A 19,272-nucleotide genomic window follows, 5' to 3' on the forward strand; every position below is an offset into this window, starting at 1 on the left:
CTTTTGCTATTAACATGGCTTTGTGTTTCTGTTCAGTAATAATGCAGCTATAATTGTTGTTAACAATGAATAAACACTTAGGATTTCAATCTTTCTTATAATTTATCAGGTTTTCAGTCAATAAAGACTTCTACAGTCCATCAAGTCTGCAGCTGTAAATGTCAATAAACAGTTTTTTTAAATGGTCCTGCAGCACTTTTCCAGAAGACAGGTTGCCAAAGAGTCTTTTGGAGAGGGCTCTCTAATGAATTAAAGACCTATAAAGACAGGAAAAGTGTCATGCTGGACGAGGATTTTCCACAATCTGGCAACACAAAAGTTGTTGTTATTGTTGGGCTACAACTGATCCATAATGCACCTGTAACTGACCTGTTATCACCATTAACACATACATGAATTATAGCCCATTTATCAGCAGTGCCTTGTCAGAAAGTCTTACCAAAACACTGACTGTGCCATAAACAGACATGTGATGTGCATAATGCAGCTGGACTCTGCTCTTTGTGAATGAATGGCAGGTACACCTGGCAACTGTCCATGGTGCTGACACAGTCTTAAAATTTGGCATTTCACCATTTACATCGTCATAACGCACCGCCCACGTGTGACAGTTACTAACACTGTAAAACAGAGACAAACACGCAAAAAATACAAGTAAAGTTTAAAACATTTTTTGCATTGAAAAGGTCTGCGTTCAGTCAGTGAAAGCAACTCCCATCCACACAGCTGTGGTGGCGGAGGGATACCACTGCCTGCATCCACGCAACGCTGCGCTTACAACTGGAAAGGAAGGACAGAACAGAAAATTAGAGAAACACACAGACTTGGACAAAATGTGTTTAAAATGTCCAAAAAAAAAAGTAAAACTCCGAGCCAAACTCTAAACTGGAACTGAACGTTTGCATAATCGCTCCATAACGCCAGCTCAGGGCGGGGTTTCCTATTACAGGCAGCTTTTCAGTTTGAGTCCATTGTGTGGCAACATGGGAAGAGGGAAGGAGGATGCGCACTATTTCCCGACGCGCAATAACATTGTTCTAGAGTGCTCCACGATCAGGGCCATCTTTGGTCGTCCTCGCCGGTGACAGTGTGGACAGTTTATTCCATTGGTCATTAATGCCTAATGATTAATAAATAATACTTAACTTTGAACGAGCCGTTTGAAGCAGTCGGGCAGAGACAGAGAGCCAATTCCCCGGTTTGTGGACTCACTGGCATTTCTTTCCTTCAATACCCTTCATTTCTCAAGGCAAAAAGAGGGCGAGACGGGAGAGGCGGTGATACAACATGGATGAGGAATATGATGTGATCGTTTTGGGCACCGGACTCACAGTAAGTAGTCAGGCTTCATATACTCTGCACTGAGACAAAGCAGATTGACTGTGTGAGCCTCCAGATGATGATTTTAGTCAGACCACGGGCCCGCTGTCCTCTCTCCGAGCCCAGAAGTGAAAGCCTCCTGCATCCCTGTGACATCAGAAAATTGTGATAAAAGATGCGCTTCAGAAATGAAATGATTAAATTAAATGAAACGCTCGACCTGCTTGTGCATCACGGGAAGAAAACAACGCTCCAGGAGTTGTTTTTTTTAAAAAATTCTCCCAGCCGGCTCAGTGTTGTGTTACACCCTGTAGCATCTTTTAGGCGTAACCCCACAGTGTGTCATGGTCCTCTTTGCATAGACAGGCCTCCATCCTGAGGTTGGCGCAGGCCTGAGCACGGGTTTATTAAATGACTGAGCCTTTCACTGCTGCCACTCTCGCCGCAGTTCCCCTCACTCATCACACCCAGTGCGGCACAAACACGCCTGATGCAGTTTGTGTGACATTTAATCGAGGTTTTCGCGTGCGCATAAGTCGACATTTTGGTAGTTTTCTAAAAGGTATCAAATATCCTTTTGTCAGCGCACAGTAACAGTTACTTATATTTCATGATGCGATGATGTCACTCGGACATCGTTTTGAAGAATAACAATATTATTATATTATCATTATTATTATGATCATTACTGTTATTATTACAGTAGATACATGGTTGAAACGATCCTGTCGCGCATGCGCACACCGTCTCTTCTGTCCTCCCCTGCAGCCTTCTGTCAAAACCTCCTAACTTGCATTTACACTAAGCTGTCAGTTTATTAGGTACACCTAGCTTCAGCTAATGTAGTCTAATACATCAGGCCGGAGAGCTGCCAGTTTATTAGGTACACCTAGCTAAAACGAATGTTTTTTAATACAGACTCCTACAGTAAATCCTCTTTCATGACAGTTATAATGTTCACAATTTGTTAAAGTGTTTTAAAGAGGTGTTGATTCAGCTGAATGATCATTTTGGTGGATGTAGCTTTTTATATTGCATTTTATTCCCAAGATATTTTTATTTGATGTCCTCTCATCAAATCAGTCATCAACGTTACTGATGATCATGTTGGGTTTTAAATCTTGTCTTGTGCAGGAATGCATTCTGTCTGGGATCATGTCTGTGAATGGGAAAAAGGTTCTGCACATGGACAGGAACCCCTACTACGGTGGTGAGAGCTCTTCCATCACCCCCCTGGAGGAGGTAAAGGGATCCTGGGATCTATAAAACCAATCAATATATTTTTATGCCCCTCAGTACATCGAATTTTACTTCCAGTGCCATCAGCTGCTGTTTTACCGTCTTCATTTATCATTATTATTATACCTCAGATTCTGTGAGAGTCACAGATTTCAGCCTTACAGGATGTGGTTGATGTTTCTCTTTCCTGTCCTCCTCCACAGCTGTACAAGCGCTTCAATCTCCCAGATAGCCCTCCTGAGTCCATGGGCAGAGGAAGAGACTGGAACGTTGACCTCATCCCCAAGTTTCTCATGGCCAATGGTCAGTCCCTCATCACTGAGTTTGCACAGACTGAATATCAAGAAGATAGGTAGACAGTAAACTAATGAGACTGCTCATAGGTGAAGTGAGATTCTCTGATCGATGAAGGACAGACAAGTGAAGTGACGGATACTAAGATGTAGCATGTCTGTGATTGCAGGTCAGCTTGTGAAGATGCTGCTATATACAGAAGTGACACGGTACCTTGACTTTAAGGTAGTGGAGGGAAGCTTTGTCTACAAAGGAGGAAAGATCTACAAGGTGCCGTCAACTGAGACTGAGGCACTAGCTTCCAGTAAGCCGCTCTAATACGTCTCATCACACTTTGTGAGCAAAGATTTGAAGAGTGGAGTGTTTACATTGAGGTATTTCAGCATAAAACCTTTGTTTGAATTTCCAGATCTGATGGGGATGTTTGAGAAGCGAAGGTTTCGTAAGTTCTTAGTCTTTGTGGCCAATTTCGATGAGAATGACCCCAAGACCTTTGAGGGCGTGGACCCCAAATCCACAACGATGAGGGATGTTTACAAGAAGTTTGACCTCGGCCAGGATGTCATTGACTTCACCGGCCACGCCCTGGCCCTCTACAGGACAGATGAGTAAGAACAGCAAAGGACAAAGATTAGAGGTTTTAATAAACCACTTAGAAATGAGTAGGATGGGGTTTCTAATCAAACAGTTGTGTAGATCAGGATCAATATCTGTTCCTTTATTTTTCCTCTCCCTCTCAGCTATCTCGATGTTCCCTGTTTGGACACGATCAATCGTATCAAACTGTACAGTGAATCACTGGCACGGTACGGGAAGAGCCCCTACCTCTACCCCCTGTATGGTCTGGGAGAGCTGCCACAGGGATTTGCCAGGTATTTTAATCATTGTGACAGTTATGTACAGATTGTCTTAAATACTAAATACAGAAATACAATACCACATGATTTAATAAATCTGACTCACTTGTCATCTCTAGGTTGAGTGCAATCTACGGAGGTACCTACATGCTGAATAAACCGGTGGATGAGATAGTGATGGAGGGTGGACACGTGATTGGAGTGAAGTCTGAGGGCGAGGTACAGCTATTATGCAAATTTAACAATGAAAATTAGCACACATTAGCATGGATACACAGTAAGGTGATTCACCCAGGTGTACTCACTCACAGGAGATAAGGTCACACTGCATTAATGTTGCCGCCTCCTTTGTGCTGCAGGTGGCTCGTTGTAAGCAGCTCATCTGTGACCCCAGCTACATCCCGGACCGCGTCCGTAAGGCAGGTCAGGTGATCCGCGTCATCTGCATCCTCAGCCACCCCATCAAAAACACCAATGACGCCAACTCCTGCCAGATCATCATTCCTCAGAATCAGGTTAACCGCAACTCAGGTGAGGATCATCGGCAGTTTTTTTTAGCAAATGTGCTAAATGGTGGAACACAGATTCGTAGAGTCAGGCTCTTAGAAACTGGAGGGTTTACAAAGATGGCCTTTCTGTTAAAAATAATTGATTTGATTTTAAACCCTGGAGATACAGAGCTCACTTGGAGGCACAACCCTTTTTAGAGAAACATGTCAAAACATATTATTTTTAAGTCAAAGCTGCTCATTAGCTCTACCAGATTACTTCAATCTTATATCAACAATGGATCATATGACTACTTGTAGGCATTGCTGAAAACAACGTGTTGCTCTGTGCCAGTAAGTTCACCCTAACAGCTTTATAGGGGAATAATGTATCACAGTTGTGTTGGCAGCTTGTATCCTCTGTCCCCAAATGGCCAAAAAAACCTCTTCTGATTAGAATTTCTCCTTCTCTTAACCCTTTTGTCAATTCTCCAGACATCTACGTGTGCATGATCTCCTATGCTCACAACGTGGCAGCCCAGGGGAAGTACATTGCCATCGTCAGCACCACAGTGGAAACCAGCGAGCCAGAGGCTGAGATCGAGCCAGCCCTGGAGCTGCTGGAGCCCATCGACCAAAAGTCAGTCCCACATCTACTTCTACTTATTTTGGTGCCATCTTTATAACATAACAAACAAGCAGGCCAAAAAACATGATGACAACATGATATGAAAACAGTCAAGAAATCTTGTTATGTATTGAAGCTTTTTCTTTTTGACAGGTTCGTGGCTATTAGTGACCTTTATGAGCCTACAGATGATGGTACTGAGAGTCAGGTAAGACATTTTTCACCAACAACACTGCAATATAAAAACCTGTTTCCCAAGAAAATGTACCTGATGCTCATGGCCAATATGCTCGTGGCATAGCTCTATGAAATATCTAAACATCTATTAGATGGATTGCCATCCAATAGTAAGCTGGTGAACATGATACCTACTAAACATCAGCACGCTTGCGTTGCTACTGAGAGCATGCTGGCTTGCTGATGTTAGCAGTTAGCCACCCACACAGAGCCACTTGCTCAGCTGCAGATTCTCAGTCTCAGTTTTTTATCTTTCCCAGGTCTTCGCCTCGAGGTCCTACGACGCCACCACTCACTTCGAGACCACTTGCAACGACATCAAGGACATCTACAAACGTATGACCGGGAGCGACTTTGACTTTGAGAACATGAAACGCAAACAGAACGATGTGTTTGGGGAGGATGAGCAGTGAGCAGTAGAGGGGCTTCCGAGAGAGGGCGGGGCCGGGAGAGGAGACGGTGGGCGAAAAGGGGCGAAACAGGCGGCAGAGCCTGCAGCAGAGGGCCAGGGCTGCTTTCAAAACAAAAGGGTGGGGGGTAAAATAGAGAGAGGAGTGAGCGTGGCGAAGAGGGTGTGTTTCTAGGCTCTGCCTGCCCTAAGCTGTTTGCCTCCTTTTCCTTACGTCCCTCTCTCTCTTGACACACGTTCAAACACATTAATGCTCACAAACACACACACATACACGCTGTTCAAATACTCACACTCCCTATCTCTGTCACTGAAAAGCAGGGTTGATATGGTCTTTTCATTCCATTGTAGAATTTACAGTATAATCATGTCTTAACTATTATCATTAGAGGTGAATTTATTACTTGTTGTTGGCGATTTTCAAAGCATTTCATTCTTTCTGTAATGTCTTTCTCTTCGTATCAGAGGTTGAGGTGGATGGAAGTTTGATGACGTTAAGAGATCTGAATCGTGAGCTCTGACATGAGAGACCTGTAATGGCTTAGTGTAGAATCCTCTGGAAGGGTCACCTCCAGTTGACATGCATGCATCTTTTACACACAGTAGTATTGTACATAGACTCAAATGACACTGCGGTATGAAGGCTGGACCATTCCACGCATCGCTCCTGTCAACCCTGCTTTCACTTTTCTCTTACTTGGTCTTTTACCTGTGTTACTTCAGTAGACGCCGCTCCTTTTGGAAAAATCTGTTGGTTGGGCAAAAAAAATGTGATGAAAAGTTACATATAAATGGGCTGTTCTGTCAACTGATAGTGCTCACTTTGCAATGCTGTTGTGTTCCCTGTGCTAGCAGGCAAGCTAACCAGTGGCTATTAATTGTCAACCCCCCCCACCTTCCCGAAAAGAAACTGTTCCTTTGTTTATCTCTGTTGTGTGATGTCAATTTTGAATTTGAATAGTTTACTTTCTAACATTTTAAATTATTGAAGAGTTTTATTTCTATATATTTGGTGCACATTTCACTGGCTGAAGTTATGAAGTTTACAGAGCTGAGGTTGAAACTGTGGTCTTCAAGTGGAACATTAAAAAAAAGGGAATGTTGGAAGCTAGAGAGGCATGAAGGGGATTTGTCTAGTTTCAGGTGACTATGAAGTATTCAGGAAGATTTGGAATGAGTGATGAAAACAAGCTGATCATGAGATGAGAGGAAGTGTGCCATGGGGAAAAGAATGTATGCGGAGAATGTTTCTGATTTGACGTTTGCAGAGTTTCACCTGCGAGTGAAAAGAGGGCGAAGACTGAAATTTCGGCTCAAAGTGAAAGCACCAGATTGTGTCTTGGTTGTTTCAACCCTTGTGTATGTCATTGAGATCAGTCATTCCCCTAGGGACTAAATCCTTTGAAAAACTGTAGTTGTTAAAAAGAGGGAAAAGCTGGAATCTCCCATGATTTTAAAAGACTTCGTAGCATAGCAAAAGTATGACGCCACAGTTAACAAGTGCCGCCCCATGAGAATGAACCGAGATGCTTTTATTTGGTTGCAGCCTTAATTTGGGGTCTGATTCAAATGTTTGGGCCCTTTCATAAAAAAAATTGACTGCTTCTTTGAACAGTTAGTGGCAGGTCAGTCTTGTGCCAAAAATGGTGTTGCTGTTATTGGCAAAACTTGCTGGCAAAGTTATAATTTCAGTTTGGTAGTGTGTGTTGCTGTCTGAATACAATAGAAGGGATATTGTTTTCTACCACATGAGGGTTGTTATTGTACACCTGAGTGGAGGCGGTTCCTCATATCTCTGCAGTGCACACTCCCTCACAGCCAGACTGATCTGTGGCATGGCTTGTTACACACCCAACAACAAACAGATGAGACGCTCTGATAATTTCCTTTAAAAATACTGAAGCAGTTCCATTTCACTTTATCCACCGTGACCAATCCCTTAACAACTCTAAACAAAGTTCACACGTTTGGGGTGTTGACGTGTCTTATTGTTATGCTCTATTTATTTGAATTTTCACTGATGTATTGTGAAAAGGTTTATGTCAAATGCATATGCTATGCTGTTAGTTTATAATCTGATGACAAAATGGATTTTGAAAGTGATGCACACCGAAATTATCTGTTTTTGTTTGTTATTTGCTGTGTTCATGTGTTATGTTTACCTTAATTACCGATCATTCCAGTGTGGCATCATGATTTAATATGATTATTATTATTAGCATTCCTAAGAAACAGGTTTTGATGGAAGGATAACAGCAACAGTTTGACATGGAGCTGAAATCAAAATCTATACAGCTGTGTATTCACAACAGTTTCATACTGTGCATCGTTCAAAATTATGTGAATTGTGTGGTCTTCATCCTGGAAACAATGTTATCAGATAAAAACTGGAATACTGTTTACTCTTTGAAAATAGATATATTTGAAGCCCTCCCTTCCCTGCCCTTCCTCAGCATCAAATACTGTCCTCTCTCTTTTTTATTTATTGAGAACAAAAGCCTCATGTGTGGTTGTACTGTTTTAATTTCCATCCAGTTTGGCCTTTGAAAACCACTATTGACAACATCCCTTGAAATTGACAAAAGAAATAGTTCAGGCTGAGTAGTAGAAAACTTACTGTCCTTGTTTGATCACTAGTATGTGAACAATGCCTAATGTCTTGTGTAACAAATAAAATGAATTAAACTATGAATGAAATGATAGAAAAATAAAAAGCACATGGCAAACCTGGAAAGACCCTGACTTTGTTTTGTGTTTCTTTTAGAAGATGAAATCACTGCATCCGGGAATGTGGGAAGATTGTCTATACATACATACAATAGTATTTTTTATATACACCTGTCCTAAAAATACAACTTACAGAATGATACAGTTTTTATAATTACACATTATCCTGAAATAGAAGAATCTGGCTTTGCCTAATAATCATTCAATGACGAAATATAAGAATAATCTGATAAATATCTTTGGAGTTGTGAACAGAGTTAGTGTGCAAGATATTTTGGAGCGAACGCAAACTGCTGCAGCACAAATGGACATTTTGTTGTTGCCATGCGACCAGCAGAACATTGCGTCTCTGTCAAAGATGCAGAACACAGAGCTTGAATCCAATTCAAATTGAGAAGGCACAAAAGAATCATTCAGTCCCTCATTATATCTGACAAACTATATGTCCTCATTATTCCTTCATTTGCAGCCTTTTTTTCTCACTGTAGTCTCTAATCTGTCACCTCCTCTTTTCCTCTTTTGTAACCACACCTGTGTTTCACTGCTCCTTACAGAATATTTGACGGCCTCATTCAGAGACTGTGGCAACATGTCATTTTAGCCTCGAGGAGTCCCAGTTCTCGTTCATCCTTTGTCCAATAACCATGCCATAATAACTGCTGTGACCTGCAGAGAGGCACCGAGGTGGAGCTGACTCAGCTAGAATTACACATGATCCACCACGTAGCTCTCATATGGATGACCCAGAAGTCTCTGTATCTCTGCCTTGGGCACCACCCAGCATTTGCCCAGGTGGCGTTTCCGCACCGTGTCTTTCAGCGTCTTGTCTTGCAAGGTGACTGGCATGTGCTCTGAGCCCCACCTCAGGATCCCCCTGGCTAAAAGTCCCTCCTTGTTAGTTCGGCGAGCACCTCCAATCACACGATCCTTCACCACCGTTACACTCATGTCAGCATGTTGAAACTGGCCTGCAAGCAGATGGTGAAATGTAACTAAGTATATTTACTCTAGGACTATAAATTTGAGGTGCTTGTACTTTACCTGAATGTTTCAGTTTTATGGTAGTTTCTACTGCTATACTTTTACTCCACTACACTTATTTAACATCGATAAGCTTGTAAAAAAACAATGTATTGTTAAAAATGAAACCTGTTTTGTTTGAAGCTGTGGTGGAAGTACTCAGATGCCAGCCACATGAGATTTTGTTTCCAGGTCTTTTACTTGTAATAGAATATTTTTACAGTGTTGTATCGGCACTTTTAGAAAAGCAAAGGATCTGAATACTTCTTCCACCACTGAAGGATGGTGTACATACCCAGTAGACCTTGTGTCGAGGCCGACAGCCCCCGTCCATCTGTGATGTAAAAACCCAGGTGAGCCATCTGTAGGTAACTAGGGTGTTTATAGTGGTGGAACAGGACCAGGAACCGCACATCCTTGGCCAGCTCGATCCAGCAGCTCTGATGGTTGTCCACGGTGACCGTCACACCCTGCCTCGTCACTGATCCCTGCTGGTTGATGGGAAGGGTGTCCCGCCCTTCCCCTTCCACCACAACAGTATCCAATGAGACTGTGATCATGATGTCACCAGAGCCGCCTGTGGCTGTGGAGATGGTGAGGTGGTCGAAGTAGGTTCGGGAGCGGTCTTCAGCGCCATGCTTGGAGGGAGCAGCCTATCAGGTGGCCATCCACAATGGTCCCTTGTGGAGGAAGGAAACACATGTATACATTTGGTAATAACCCCAAAAAGAAATATTAGACCTATTATTGTGATACATACCTCTGTCTGGGTCCTCTAACAGTCTGAGAACATCATTAGCTCTGCCATCTACTGTGAAACACAGGCTCTGATGCAGCTTTGGCAGCTGGACCACAAAATGAGGATCTCCATCAACTACAACAGACAACGCTGAGCATTAATATGAAGTGAGTATAGAAAATATTCGAATGACTTTTATAAATAAAGTGTAAGTTCTTAACCTGATGAGGAGAAGACCCTCACGGTGCTCAGTCTGGATGGAGATTCTAAAAGCACAAGACATTCAACTAAGGGACAGTCCTCCTCACTCCCAAGCACTGAAACCAATGACAGGACTGGTATGTGTGCTGCAAGCTGTGTTTCTACAATAAATCACACATTATTTAAGACATGGCAGCTGTAAATACCAGCCACTAAATACGCACCGAATGATCCTGTGTCGGCAGTATCATCCCCTGAAAACAGGTCAGAAAACACATTTTTTGTTTTTACAATTTTCAGGCTTGACAAACAGCTTGAGAACAGAATCGCCTCTGATAAACATTCAAACCTTACAGGCATCATAGTTGAGATCATAGTCGTAGTCATAAGTAGCTTCATAATCTGTGAAATGGAAGCAAGAATTAAGGAAAAGGTCAGGATACACTCTGCTTCTCAACAAGGAATTTTATTTACAGGCAGCAACAGGTAGAGATATGAAGTGTTAATAGTGATACTCACCTTTCACAAGGTCAATATCTATTTAATAGAAGAGGGACAGAAAATAAGATTACTGACTGTTCAAATCCAGTGCTGTAATGTAATAGACTATATCACTTTGTCATAATTAAATAGCTGTTAGCATCTTATTACATTAAACAGGAGTGGAAGGTAATTAAGTACATTTACTCAAGTGTATTTTAAGGTACTAGCGCTTCACTCAAGTATTAAAATTCTATGTTGCTTCATAGTTTTATTGCCACTACATTTACTGGACAGCTGATAAGCTACTGGTCACTTTTCAGATTAAGATTTTACATTTGAAGAGATATGTGATAATCTTATGAAATATGAACAAATAATTTTCTACATTGTTCAGATACTTTTACTAAAGTAAAGGATCTCAGTACTTCCTCCACCACTGCATTTAAATGCACAGATTAAATGCAATTACAACCTCAGAAAAACATAATTTGTTGATGTAATAAAGGAAGTTCAGTTTTACCTTTTCTCTGAATCTGAATGGAAGTAGAGACATCTAGTGGAGAGATAAAAAAAACATTCAGTTAGGGATAAATATACAAAGTCTACACCCTTAAAATTCAGTTTGTAACTTCCATGTTACTTCTATGTTCTATGTTATTTTTATGATTGCAAATGAGACCAAATAAAACCTACCCAGAAGCCCTGCTGCCTCCCACAGTCGTGGCCCATCTGTTACACCAGGCATGGGAGCGAAGGTGGCCGACACCAGGGTGGCGATGCTGAAGTCTGTGTCAGCGCCTGTGTTTGTGTTGTTGTCTTCCACAGCCGGTGACGGTGCCGGTGTCGGAGAGGTGAGCGGAGACGAGAGCTCAGGCAGAGCAGTGGCGATTCCAGGCTGAGGAACATCTGGAGCAGATGTGCTGTTGTTCTCTGCCTCTGTGGAGGGCACTGTCACTCTGACAGCAGGGAGAACTGTCCTCGCTGTGCTGGGCTGTGGGGTTAGCTGTCTGCCAGGCAAAGGTGAAGGGTCAGTTCTGACTGAGCTGAGTGGAGGTGTGGTGGTGAATGTTAGCACTGAGGGACTGGTTGTTTTCATGGCGTTGGGCGGCAGGGTGGAGCACTTTTCCTGGGGCAGGTGGTGGCGCTGTTTTTAGGGCGTTAAGGAGAGATATGGCTATCTTTCCAGCAGGTGGAGGAGAGGCGGTTTTAGAATCATTTTGGGAGGGAGTGGGCTTTTTACCAGAAAGAGGTGCTGGGGCAGTTTTGATGGAGCTGGGACTTGAGGTTGTAGTTGTTTTCTTTGATGGTGAAACTCCTGTTTTTGCTGTGGAAGTTGGTGATGAGTGTTTTTTAGTTTGTGGTATATTTGGAGGTGGCTGTGGAGGGCTTGGTTTTGTTTTGTTAGGCCTGGGGTTAGAAGGTGTGCTGGGCTTCTTTGCAGCACCTGCAGCTGATATTTTGCTAGTAGCAGTAGTTGTTGCTGTTGTGGTTGTAGTGGCTGCTGTGGTGGGTTTTGCAGTAGTTGGACTTGGAGCTGCTTCGTCTGCATCTGGCTTGACTACAACTAAAGAGGTGACTGGTGTTACAAAGTTATATTTAAGGGAGAGATTTGTGGCCTTGTCTGCTAATAATCTCTGAGTTGCAGGGTCAGTAGCATTCAATTTGGCCAGTAGCAACTCTTTGATGGTGAAATATGCCCAGAGACGATGCACAAAGCTAGAGATACCCTCTAAACCACCTGAACAGTCAAGTGAATCTACACTTTCATCCCCCTTTGCGTGGGAAATCAACACATCATTCTCGATCTTGACATGTTGCTTTGAATCAGTGGCAGACATTGACACTTTTAAATCTTTGACTCCTGGTCTAACCCTCCCAGTCACAACCAACTCAGAGCCTTGGAAGTAGTTTGGGAACAGGGAGCGGGTGATATCAAACGCCTGATCATCCAGGTAGGACAGCTGGATGTCTGACAGCAAAGGGCTGGCTACTTCATCATAGAAGCCTTTCAGCTGCAGGGCCGCATCTGCATCCTCGTACACCATCCTAGCTACGCCTCGGTTATCCAAAGCCAGGCGTTTCAGGAGGAGGAAGTCGGCATCGTCTCCAAAGGCAAGACCAAACAGAGAGGCTGAGCCTAGGGCCTTCTTGGCATTACTGAGGATGGTGTCACCTGCTGTTACTCCGATGGTGGCTTCCCCATCAGTGAGGAAAATCACCAGGGGTACTCGACGAGATGAGAGGAGGTTGGAGGAGCCTGAGGATGGAGGGTTGACGAGCTGGGCGGCTGAAAGAAGAGCTGCGTTGATATTGGTCCCTGAGACAAAAGTGGAACAATGGAGACAATCAGTGTTGAAGATTAGAATAAGGAAAATAATGATCAACTCACTACAGTGCCACAGCTCAGACAATATCACATCTCAACTCACATCCTTCTGCAATAATCCTCTTCACAAAGTCTTTGGCGTCTCGTACATTATTCCGAGTTGCCCGCACTGTTCGTCCTTTCTTCCAGGTGTGAACCTTGTCTGAGAAGGTGATGATGTTGAAGTGGTCTCCCTCTCTAAGGTCCCCAAGGATGGTGGTCATGGCCTGCTTAGTCTACTGACAGAAATGACTACAGTTAATGACAGAGAACCCACATTGCCTTCAGCAGAATATTGTAGTATTTTATTTCCTCATCTTGGAGCTCTTGTCTCCTTAATGTAGCCCTAGTTTGCGAGGAGGCGTCCATCGTGTTTTGTAGAAGGGTGTTTGTCCACTTTACCTGTTTTATCTTGGTGCCTATCATTGAGCCGCTGACATCAATGACAAATATAACATCCTTAGGAACTACAGGAAGCCCTCTGGGTGCAAAGTAATGCACAAAATAGCCATCGTACACCTGAGAGAGTAAGAATAGTTGCCAACATGATTTGGTACTGTGACAAACATGCACGTTTGTGTGTTTTAAAAGCCAGAAATGAAAAATGCTGCTGACCTGGACGTCACCTATGAGGTCTCTGAGGTTCACATCATACTGAATGACGAAGTCCGCATCAAGACCCTTGGAGGAGACGCTGTTCTGCTGCTGCAGAGTGGGACTGTAGCGAACTCTAGCACAGCCAGCACTCCGCTCAACATGAGTGGAGGGAGGAGGGTCTGAATCACCTACAGTTCAACATTGTTAACATATGCGTCAAATTCATGCAGTTGTATTTAAACAATTTTTAAGTCATAATCTAAAACTTTTCCATAAAAGGAGTAATTTGGGAAATAAGCTCATTTGCTTTCTTGCAGAGAGAAGTTGAGGTGAGAAGATGGATACCTCTTTCATGTCCATATGATATAGCCAGTAGCCAGTTAGCTCAGCTTAGCTTAGCTTTAAGTCTGAAACAGTGAGAAATGGTAACCAAAGGTAACAAAATCTGCCTACCAGCACTTCTAAAGTTTAATAATTAACAATCCAGAAAAAATCCAAAGTGTAAAAACAAGTTGTGGTTTAGGAAAGTTATGTGCCGGACTATTTCTTGACTGGAAGAACTAACTTCCTGGATTCCTCATTGCTGAGAATAACAAGACTTTGGCATATCTTGATTTGTAATAACTCAGTCAAATGTTTACCTTTTGCTGTGTTGGAGAGCAGTCTGGTTGTCTTGAGAGGAAGGACTTTGATGAAACTGATGCCCGTCCGCTCTGTTATGCAGACATCTAACGTCAGGTTCTGCACAGCCTGTCCAGGCCTCAGACCCAGACTGAGCTCGTAGCGGCCCAGTCGCCGGGGTAACAGCTCTTCGTAGGACAGAGAGAAGGACATCCGAGCTCCTGGTGGCACGCTCACTGCCACACGAAACTTCTCAATCTCCCGCTCTCTGGAACATTGACGTTTAAAAGGAAAAGGAAAACAAGCAATATAATATTAATTAAACACATAAAGATTCTTGGATAAATCACATTTTATTCTGTGGTAACTTAGGGTCAAAAAACTGTAGTTTTGCCTGTGACTGACTTGGTAGCGACAAGTCCAGCTGTTTTTCCTTGCTTCTTAGCAGCGTCGTATATTTTCCTGGCAGCAGCTCTTTCCTTCACCTGGGCCACATACACCTTCCCATTAGAGGTGCTGATGGGATAGAAAAAAGAGGAAGAAGAAATAGCTCTCTGTGTGAATCACAGTAGCCAGATTATATTTCAGTCAGAAACACGCCTGGCCTGCATTGAGTTGTTGAGCATGATGACTTTATTTTGCTCCTTGTATTTCCACAGCTATCAAAAAGCTGCTTCACAAACACGCATCATGCCTGTTTACAGATGGAGTTCATACCATGTGAGGTGGAGGTGAGGTCATAAACAGGTTGAGTGGAAAAAGAGTAATTTCCCTTTAAAAACAGCATTAATGAAGAGCCAGTGATGCTCCGAGGGAGTGCTCCTCCGTGCTACACCCACCAAAATCCCAACCAAAACCAACGCTCAAAGTGGGATCCAATTCACACAGTGCACGTCCCAGACTTTGGTGACCACCGATGTCATGTGACAAGGTGCTAAATTAAGGTCAAGTCCTTTGAACAAATATATCCAAAGAGAAAAAACATCAAGGGCTAACTAAATAAACCCACAGACTTGAAGCTGGCTCTTGTTTGAGACAGAGCAGAATGGCATGAGAGAGCAGAGTGGAAAATGGAGGCGCTTGTATTTATATGTGTGGCTGGCTGAGGGGGTAAAGGAAGGCTGTACATCAGTGACCTACACACAGAACACAGAGTTCTTAGTTTCACACGCAGATATGCCAAAGAACTTGCCACAGCTTTTTTCCTTTGGGTACTTGGTGATGTGCAGACGGCCGTATGGGTGAAAATATGCATGTGTGTGTGACAGAGAGAAGTGAAAGTGACATAGAAAAAGAGATATGACAGATTATGGTTGTAAAAAGCTGTACAAGTTCCAGGCTCACATGAACTTGAAAAGTCTAAGTCTACATCCACCTCCATGTACATGCAGTAGATGGAGGCGTGTGTGTATGTAGCATATCTAAACTGGCATGGTGCCACAGTAAACTGTGTGGGGGAGAAAAGGGGGACTGCGCAAACTCCTGTCATTTTCTCTATTAAATTTCTGACTTGCATTTACAAAGCCTGGTATTCATCTGCCCTCGGGTTCCCCCTCCTCCTGACCTGCTTCCGCTCCCAAATCCAGCTCCAGGCTCGCTGTTTGGCCTGCAATGTTGACTTATTTGTTTTGTTTATATTTAGCATTTTTAAAGGAGAGTGGTTTCCAACCCTCGCGGTAATCAAATTATGCATCTACCCCAGACCGGAATCCTAGCTTCTTACATAATTCCTCTGAAGTTTTATTTCTGGATTCTGACCATCAACAAGAACATTACTTTTCCTTATTTCAGCTTCTCTCCTTTTAGCAGGGAAATATTATTTCTACAGGGCAAAATCTAATATTTCCCTGCCAACTTCAGTGTGCAGTGGGTGTGGGTACCTGAGCTGTCATTTAAATAAAAATCACCATTTTCTGTGAGGAACTATCATTCAAAACAAAGCAAGTGAGACAGTAGTGATGTAGAAATACTTTAGGCAGCAATCATACAGTGAAGGATAATGTGGGACTGACTTACATGGAGAAGTTGGAGATGAAAGCAGAGGAGGGCAGATCCACCTCAAAAGCAGCTTCCTTGATGATGGGGAGCTGGTTCCATACTGAGCTCTGGACTGTGGTAACAGCATAGCGGGACACCACCGAACACCTGACATGGTAGTCTGTCACCTTCAGCTAGCGACAAAACAAATCACTTTAAGGTTGGAGGGGAAGGCAGTCGAGGATTCATTATCACACAGGAGCCAAAGTCTGTGAGACATTAAAGCCACCTGAATCAAACTTATTTGGATCTGGAAAGGTGGAATCACCCCCACAGCCAAATTTATATACTGATGTGACACCACAAGTCAGGTCTAATTATAACAGACAGCCATACTTAAACCCACTGTGTTACCCTGAGACGTAGGAAAAATAAACCATAAACCTGGTGCATAACTGTTTTTGCTTTTTCCCTCTATATCACGTTTTGCCCTGCATCATTCTGACGAGTCACCAAAACAACACAAAGCAATTCCCTGCATGGTGTCTCTGACCTCCTCTTGTTTACTCGGGTAATGCTGGCGCCTGCTGAGACCAATCTGGTCAGTGCTGGCCACATGACTGCAGGATGAGGCGACAGGCAGGAGGAAGAGAGCCACATCAGCCCTCCGGCTCTCTGGTATTTAGGAAAGCTGTGGTCTGTGCTATACAGACTGAATTACTGTATGTTCTCAGGGAGCCGCTTCACAGTTAACACGGAAGCAAACTGAGGGGAAACCACACTGGAGCTACTGATGATAACCTGAGAGGTGTTGTTGGCTGTTTCCCTGTCTGTGGAGCTTGTTCTGTAGTTACAGAGGGCAAGACCTGAACCAAAAGTACACAACTTTAGAGCTTTTATTTTTGTATGAGTAGCTATGCCCATTCCAAATATGATAAAAAATAAAAAATATGTCCTTTAACAAGAGCTATATTATAAAAACAAGTCAAACTGGGTGCGGCACTTAAACTTAATTTGAAAATACTTTGTAATAAACTTTAATTCACCCTGTAACTACACTATAATTACAATGAAAAGGGGGTGAACAACAGAAGACTTTATTTTACAGCCAAGACTTGTAAATGGACTGTACTTATATAGCGCTTTCTAGTCTTTTCGACCACTCAAAGCGCTTTACACTACAGATCACATTCACCCCATTCACACACATTCACACAGCACATATTCTATATTTAATGTGCTTTCTAAACACATTCACACACATTCACACACCGATGTGAAACACACACATCGGAGGCAATTTGGGTTCAGTATCTTGCCCAAGGATACTTCGGCATGCAGACTGGAGGAGCCGGGAATCGAACCACCGACCTTCTGATTGGTGGACGACTGCTCTACCTCCTAAGCCACAGCCGCCCGACTTAATCATCATCATTTTAAAAGCATGAACACAAGTTGTTACTCCCTTATTTCCTAGAACCTTGTGTCTACTGTTTGTGTACTTACATATATCTGACCAATAAGTGTTTTACTGATCTCCTGTAAACACTAAATATATACACAGTAATTGGTGGGCTGTAGTTTAAGGCCATACTCTAACAATTGGATGAATTGGATTCCATGTACAGCAGTAATACAGACAAACTTACCACTGGTTTTGCTGGTCTGCTTTGACGTTTTACTCTCTGGAAAAGAAATAAAGCAGCAAGTCAATTAAGTGCATGGCTAGCTTAGAAAAAAGGCCAATGGCACACATATGTAACAATACAGTGCTTAGAAATACCGTTTCTTAGTGCCAGAATTTGGTCTACTTTTTGAAGTTATCTCCACAATCTGACTATTTGAGGGGTTGAGTCAAGATTTTGTGTCAAAGCAGTCTGAATCAAAGCCATTCATGAATGGAGGGGAAGTGGAACTGGAAATAAATGCTTTCACTGTACACAGGGCCGGTGAAGGTGCACGGTTTGGTCTCAAATGTTAATTCTGCACACAAGTCACTGCTGTGTCAATACATTACCACATATCCTGGTCATTGCTGGGAATTTAACATAAACAAATAGCTTTAAGAGTGGAAACCCTTTATAGGGGACACACAAATCATATAATTTACATTAAAAACAGGAGTATGTGAAAGGTTCTGCCTGTGTGAGCCATGTAGTAAAGCTGCAAGAGCTCACGTTAAGAAACATGGATTTGTTGGGCATGTTCTCTGACAACATTTTGCAGACCAATAATACTTGCTCTGTATTAATGTCACTCTGTCCTCCTCTAAAGGGGTGTGTTTGAGAAAGTAGCATGAGTTGTAGCCTTCACTGACAAAATAATAATAAAAAATCCTCACCTGTAAAAGAATATTTGCTCCAAGGTGTGCTTCATAATCCCCTGATAATCCCTCTTGCACATAAAAAGTGAAGAAAACTAGGATGCAACGAATTCTTAAATTCATCATGTCCATAATAATTCAGTTCAAAATGCAGTTGTATTTCCCAGTGGTCTCAGGTTATCAGCGGGACTGAAGCAGCTCGTACAGCAGGACGCTGTGCATACACCTCACATTTTACACGTTATGTTTTTTTCCAAGGGGCAGTCTTTCCCCTCCCTCACCTCAGCTTCGTTTAAAACGCTCCACTGCAGCGATAATAACAAAATATATATACGTTGTAATAAGAGGTGAACATCCGCCAGGTGTTGTGAGAGGGGGGAAAAAGATGACTAAAAAAGTTTCAGTCAGAAAGCTGCGTGAGTCCCGCTGAGTTGAAGAAAGCAGCTCCCAGCTTGTGTTCATGCATACTGGAAATTTCGCGGAGTGCTGCCACCGAGGTCCGTGAGAAATGAGGGATTATTAACCCCTGCTCGACTATTTGAGGAAAGTACCCCGCTACCAAAACACCTCCTCCTCATCTAGACTCTGTAGGGGTGCACTTAGAAATTCTCCAGTCTGAGTTATATTCCTCAAATTGCTCCCAAATGCGGGTTTTCACTTCCCTTGAGTACCGTTTCACAAAGGCCCATTATTGACTGAGAGGAACAGTGCACTGGTCTGTTGGGGGAATCATTTGTTGGATTTATC

The 19,272-nt window shown here is 42.9% G+C and overlaps 2 protein-coding genes across 2 annotated transcripts; one reads left to right on the forward strand and one right to left on the reverse strand.

The window, feature by feature from the left end:
- The first annotated feature begins 982 nt into the window (after positions 1-982).
- Positions 983-8,208, forward strand: gdi1 (GDP dissociation inhibitor 1). Its single transcript, XM_018688059.2, has 11 exons — positions 983-1,332; positions 2,455-2,562; positions 2,763-2,862; positions 3,023-3,157; positions 3,263-3,461; positions 3,594-3,725; positions 3,830-3,929; positions 4,070-4,241; positions 4,694-4,838; positions 4,980-5,034; positions 5,324-8,208. Exons 1-11 carry the CDS (start codon positions 1,288-1,290, stop codon positions 5,474-5,476), a joined length of 1,344 nt encoding a protein of 447 aa, XP_018543575.1. The 5' UTR covers positions 983-1,287; the 3' UTR covers positions 5,477-8,208.
- Positions 7,978-19,210, reverse strand: itih6 (inter-alpha-trypsin inhibitor heavy chain family member 6). Its single transcript, XM_018688071.2, is given in 19 exon segments — positions 7,978-9,167; positions 9,515-9,872; positions 9,874-9,899; positions 9,980-10,093; positions 10,180-10,224; positions 10,384-10,413; positions 10,514-10,561; positions 10,679-10,696; positions 11,163-11,195; positions 11,336-11,759; positions 11,761-12,959; positions 13,072-13,243; positions 13,410-13,526; positions 13,623-13,792; positions 14,246-14,493; positions 14,631-14,741; positions 16,242-16,396; positions 17,852-17,887; positions 18,544-19,210. Coding segments are annotated over 19 exon segments (3,681 nt in total). The 5' UTR covers positions 18,658-19,210; the 3' UTR covers positions 7,978-8,904.
- Positions 19,211-19,272: the final 62 nt, after the last annotated feature.

This window comes from Lates calcarifer, linkage group LG6 (assembly GCF_001640805.2).
Source record: "Lates calcarifer isolate ASB-BC8 linkage group LG6, TLL_Latcal_v3, whole genome shotgun sequence".
NCBI classification, from domain to species: domain Eukaryota; kingdom Metazoa; phylum Chordata; class Actinopteri; family Centropomidae; genus Lates; species Lates calcarifer.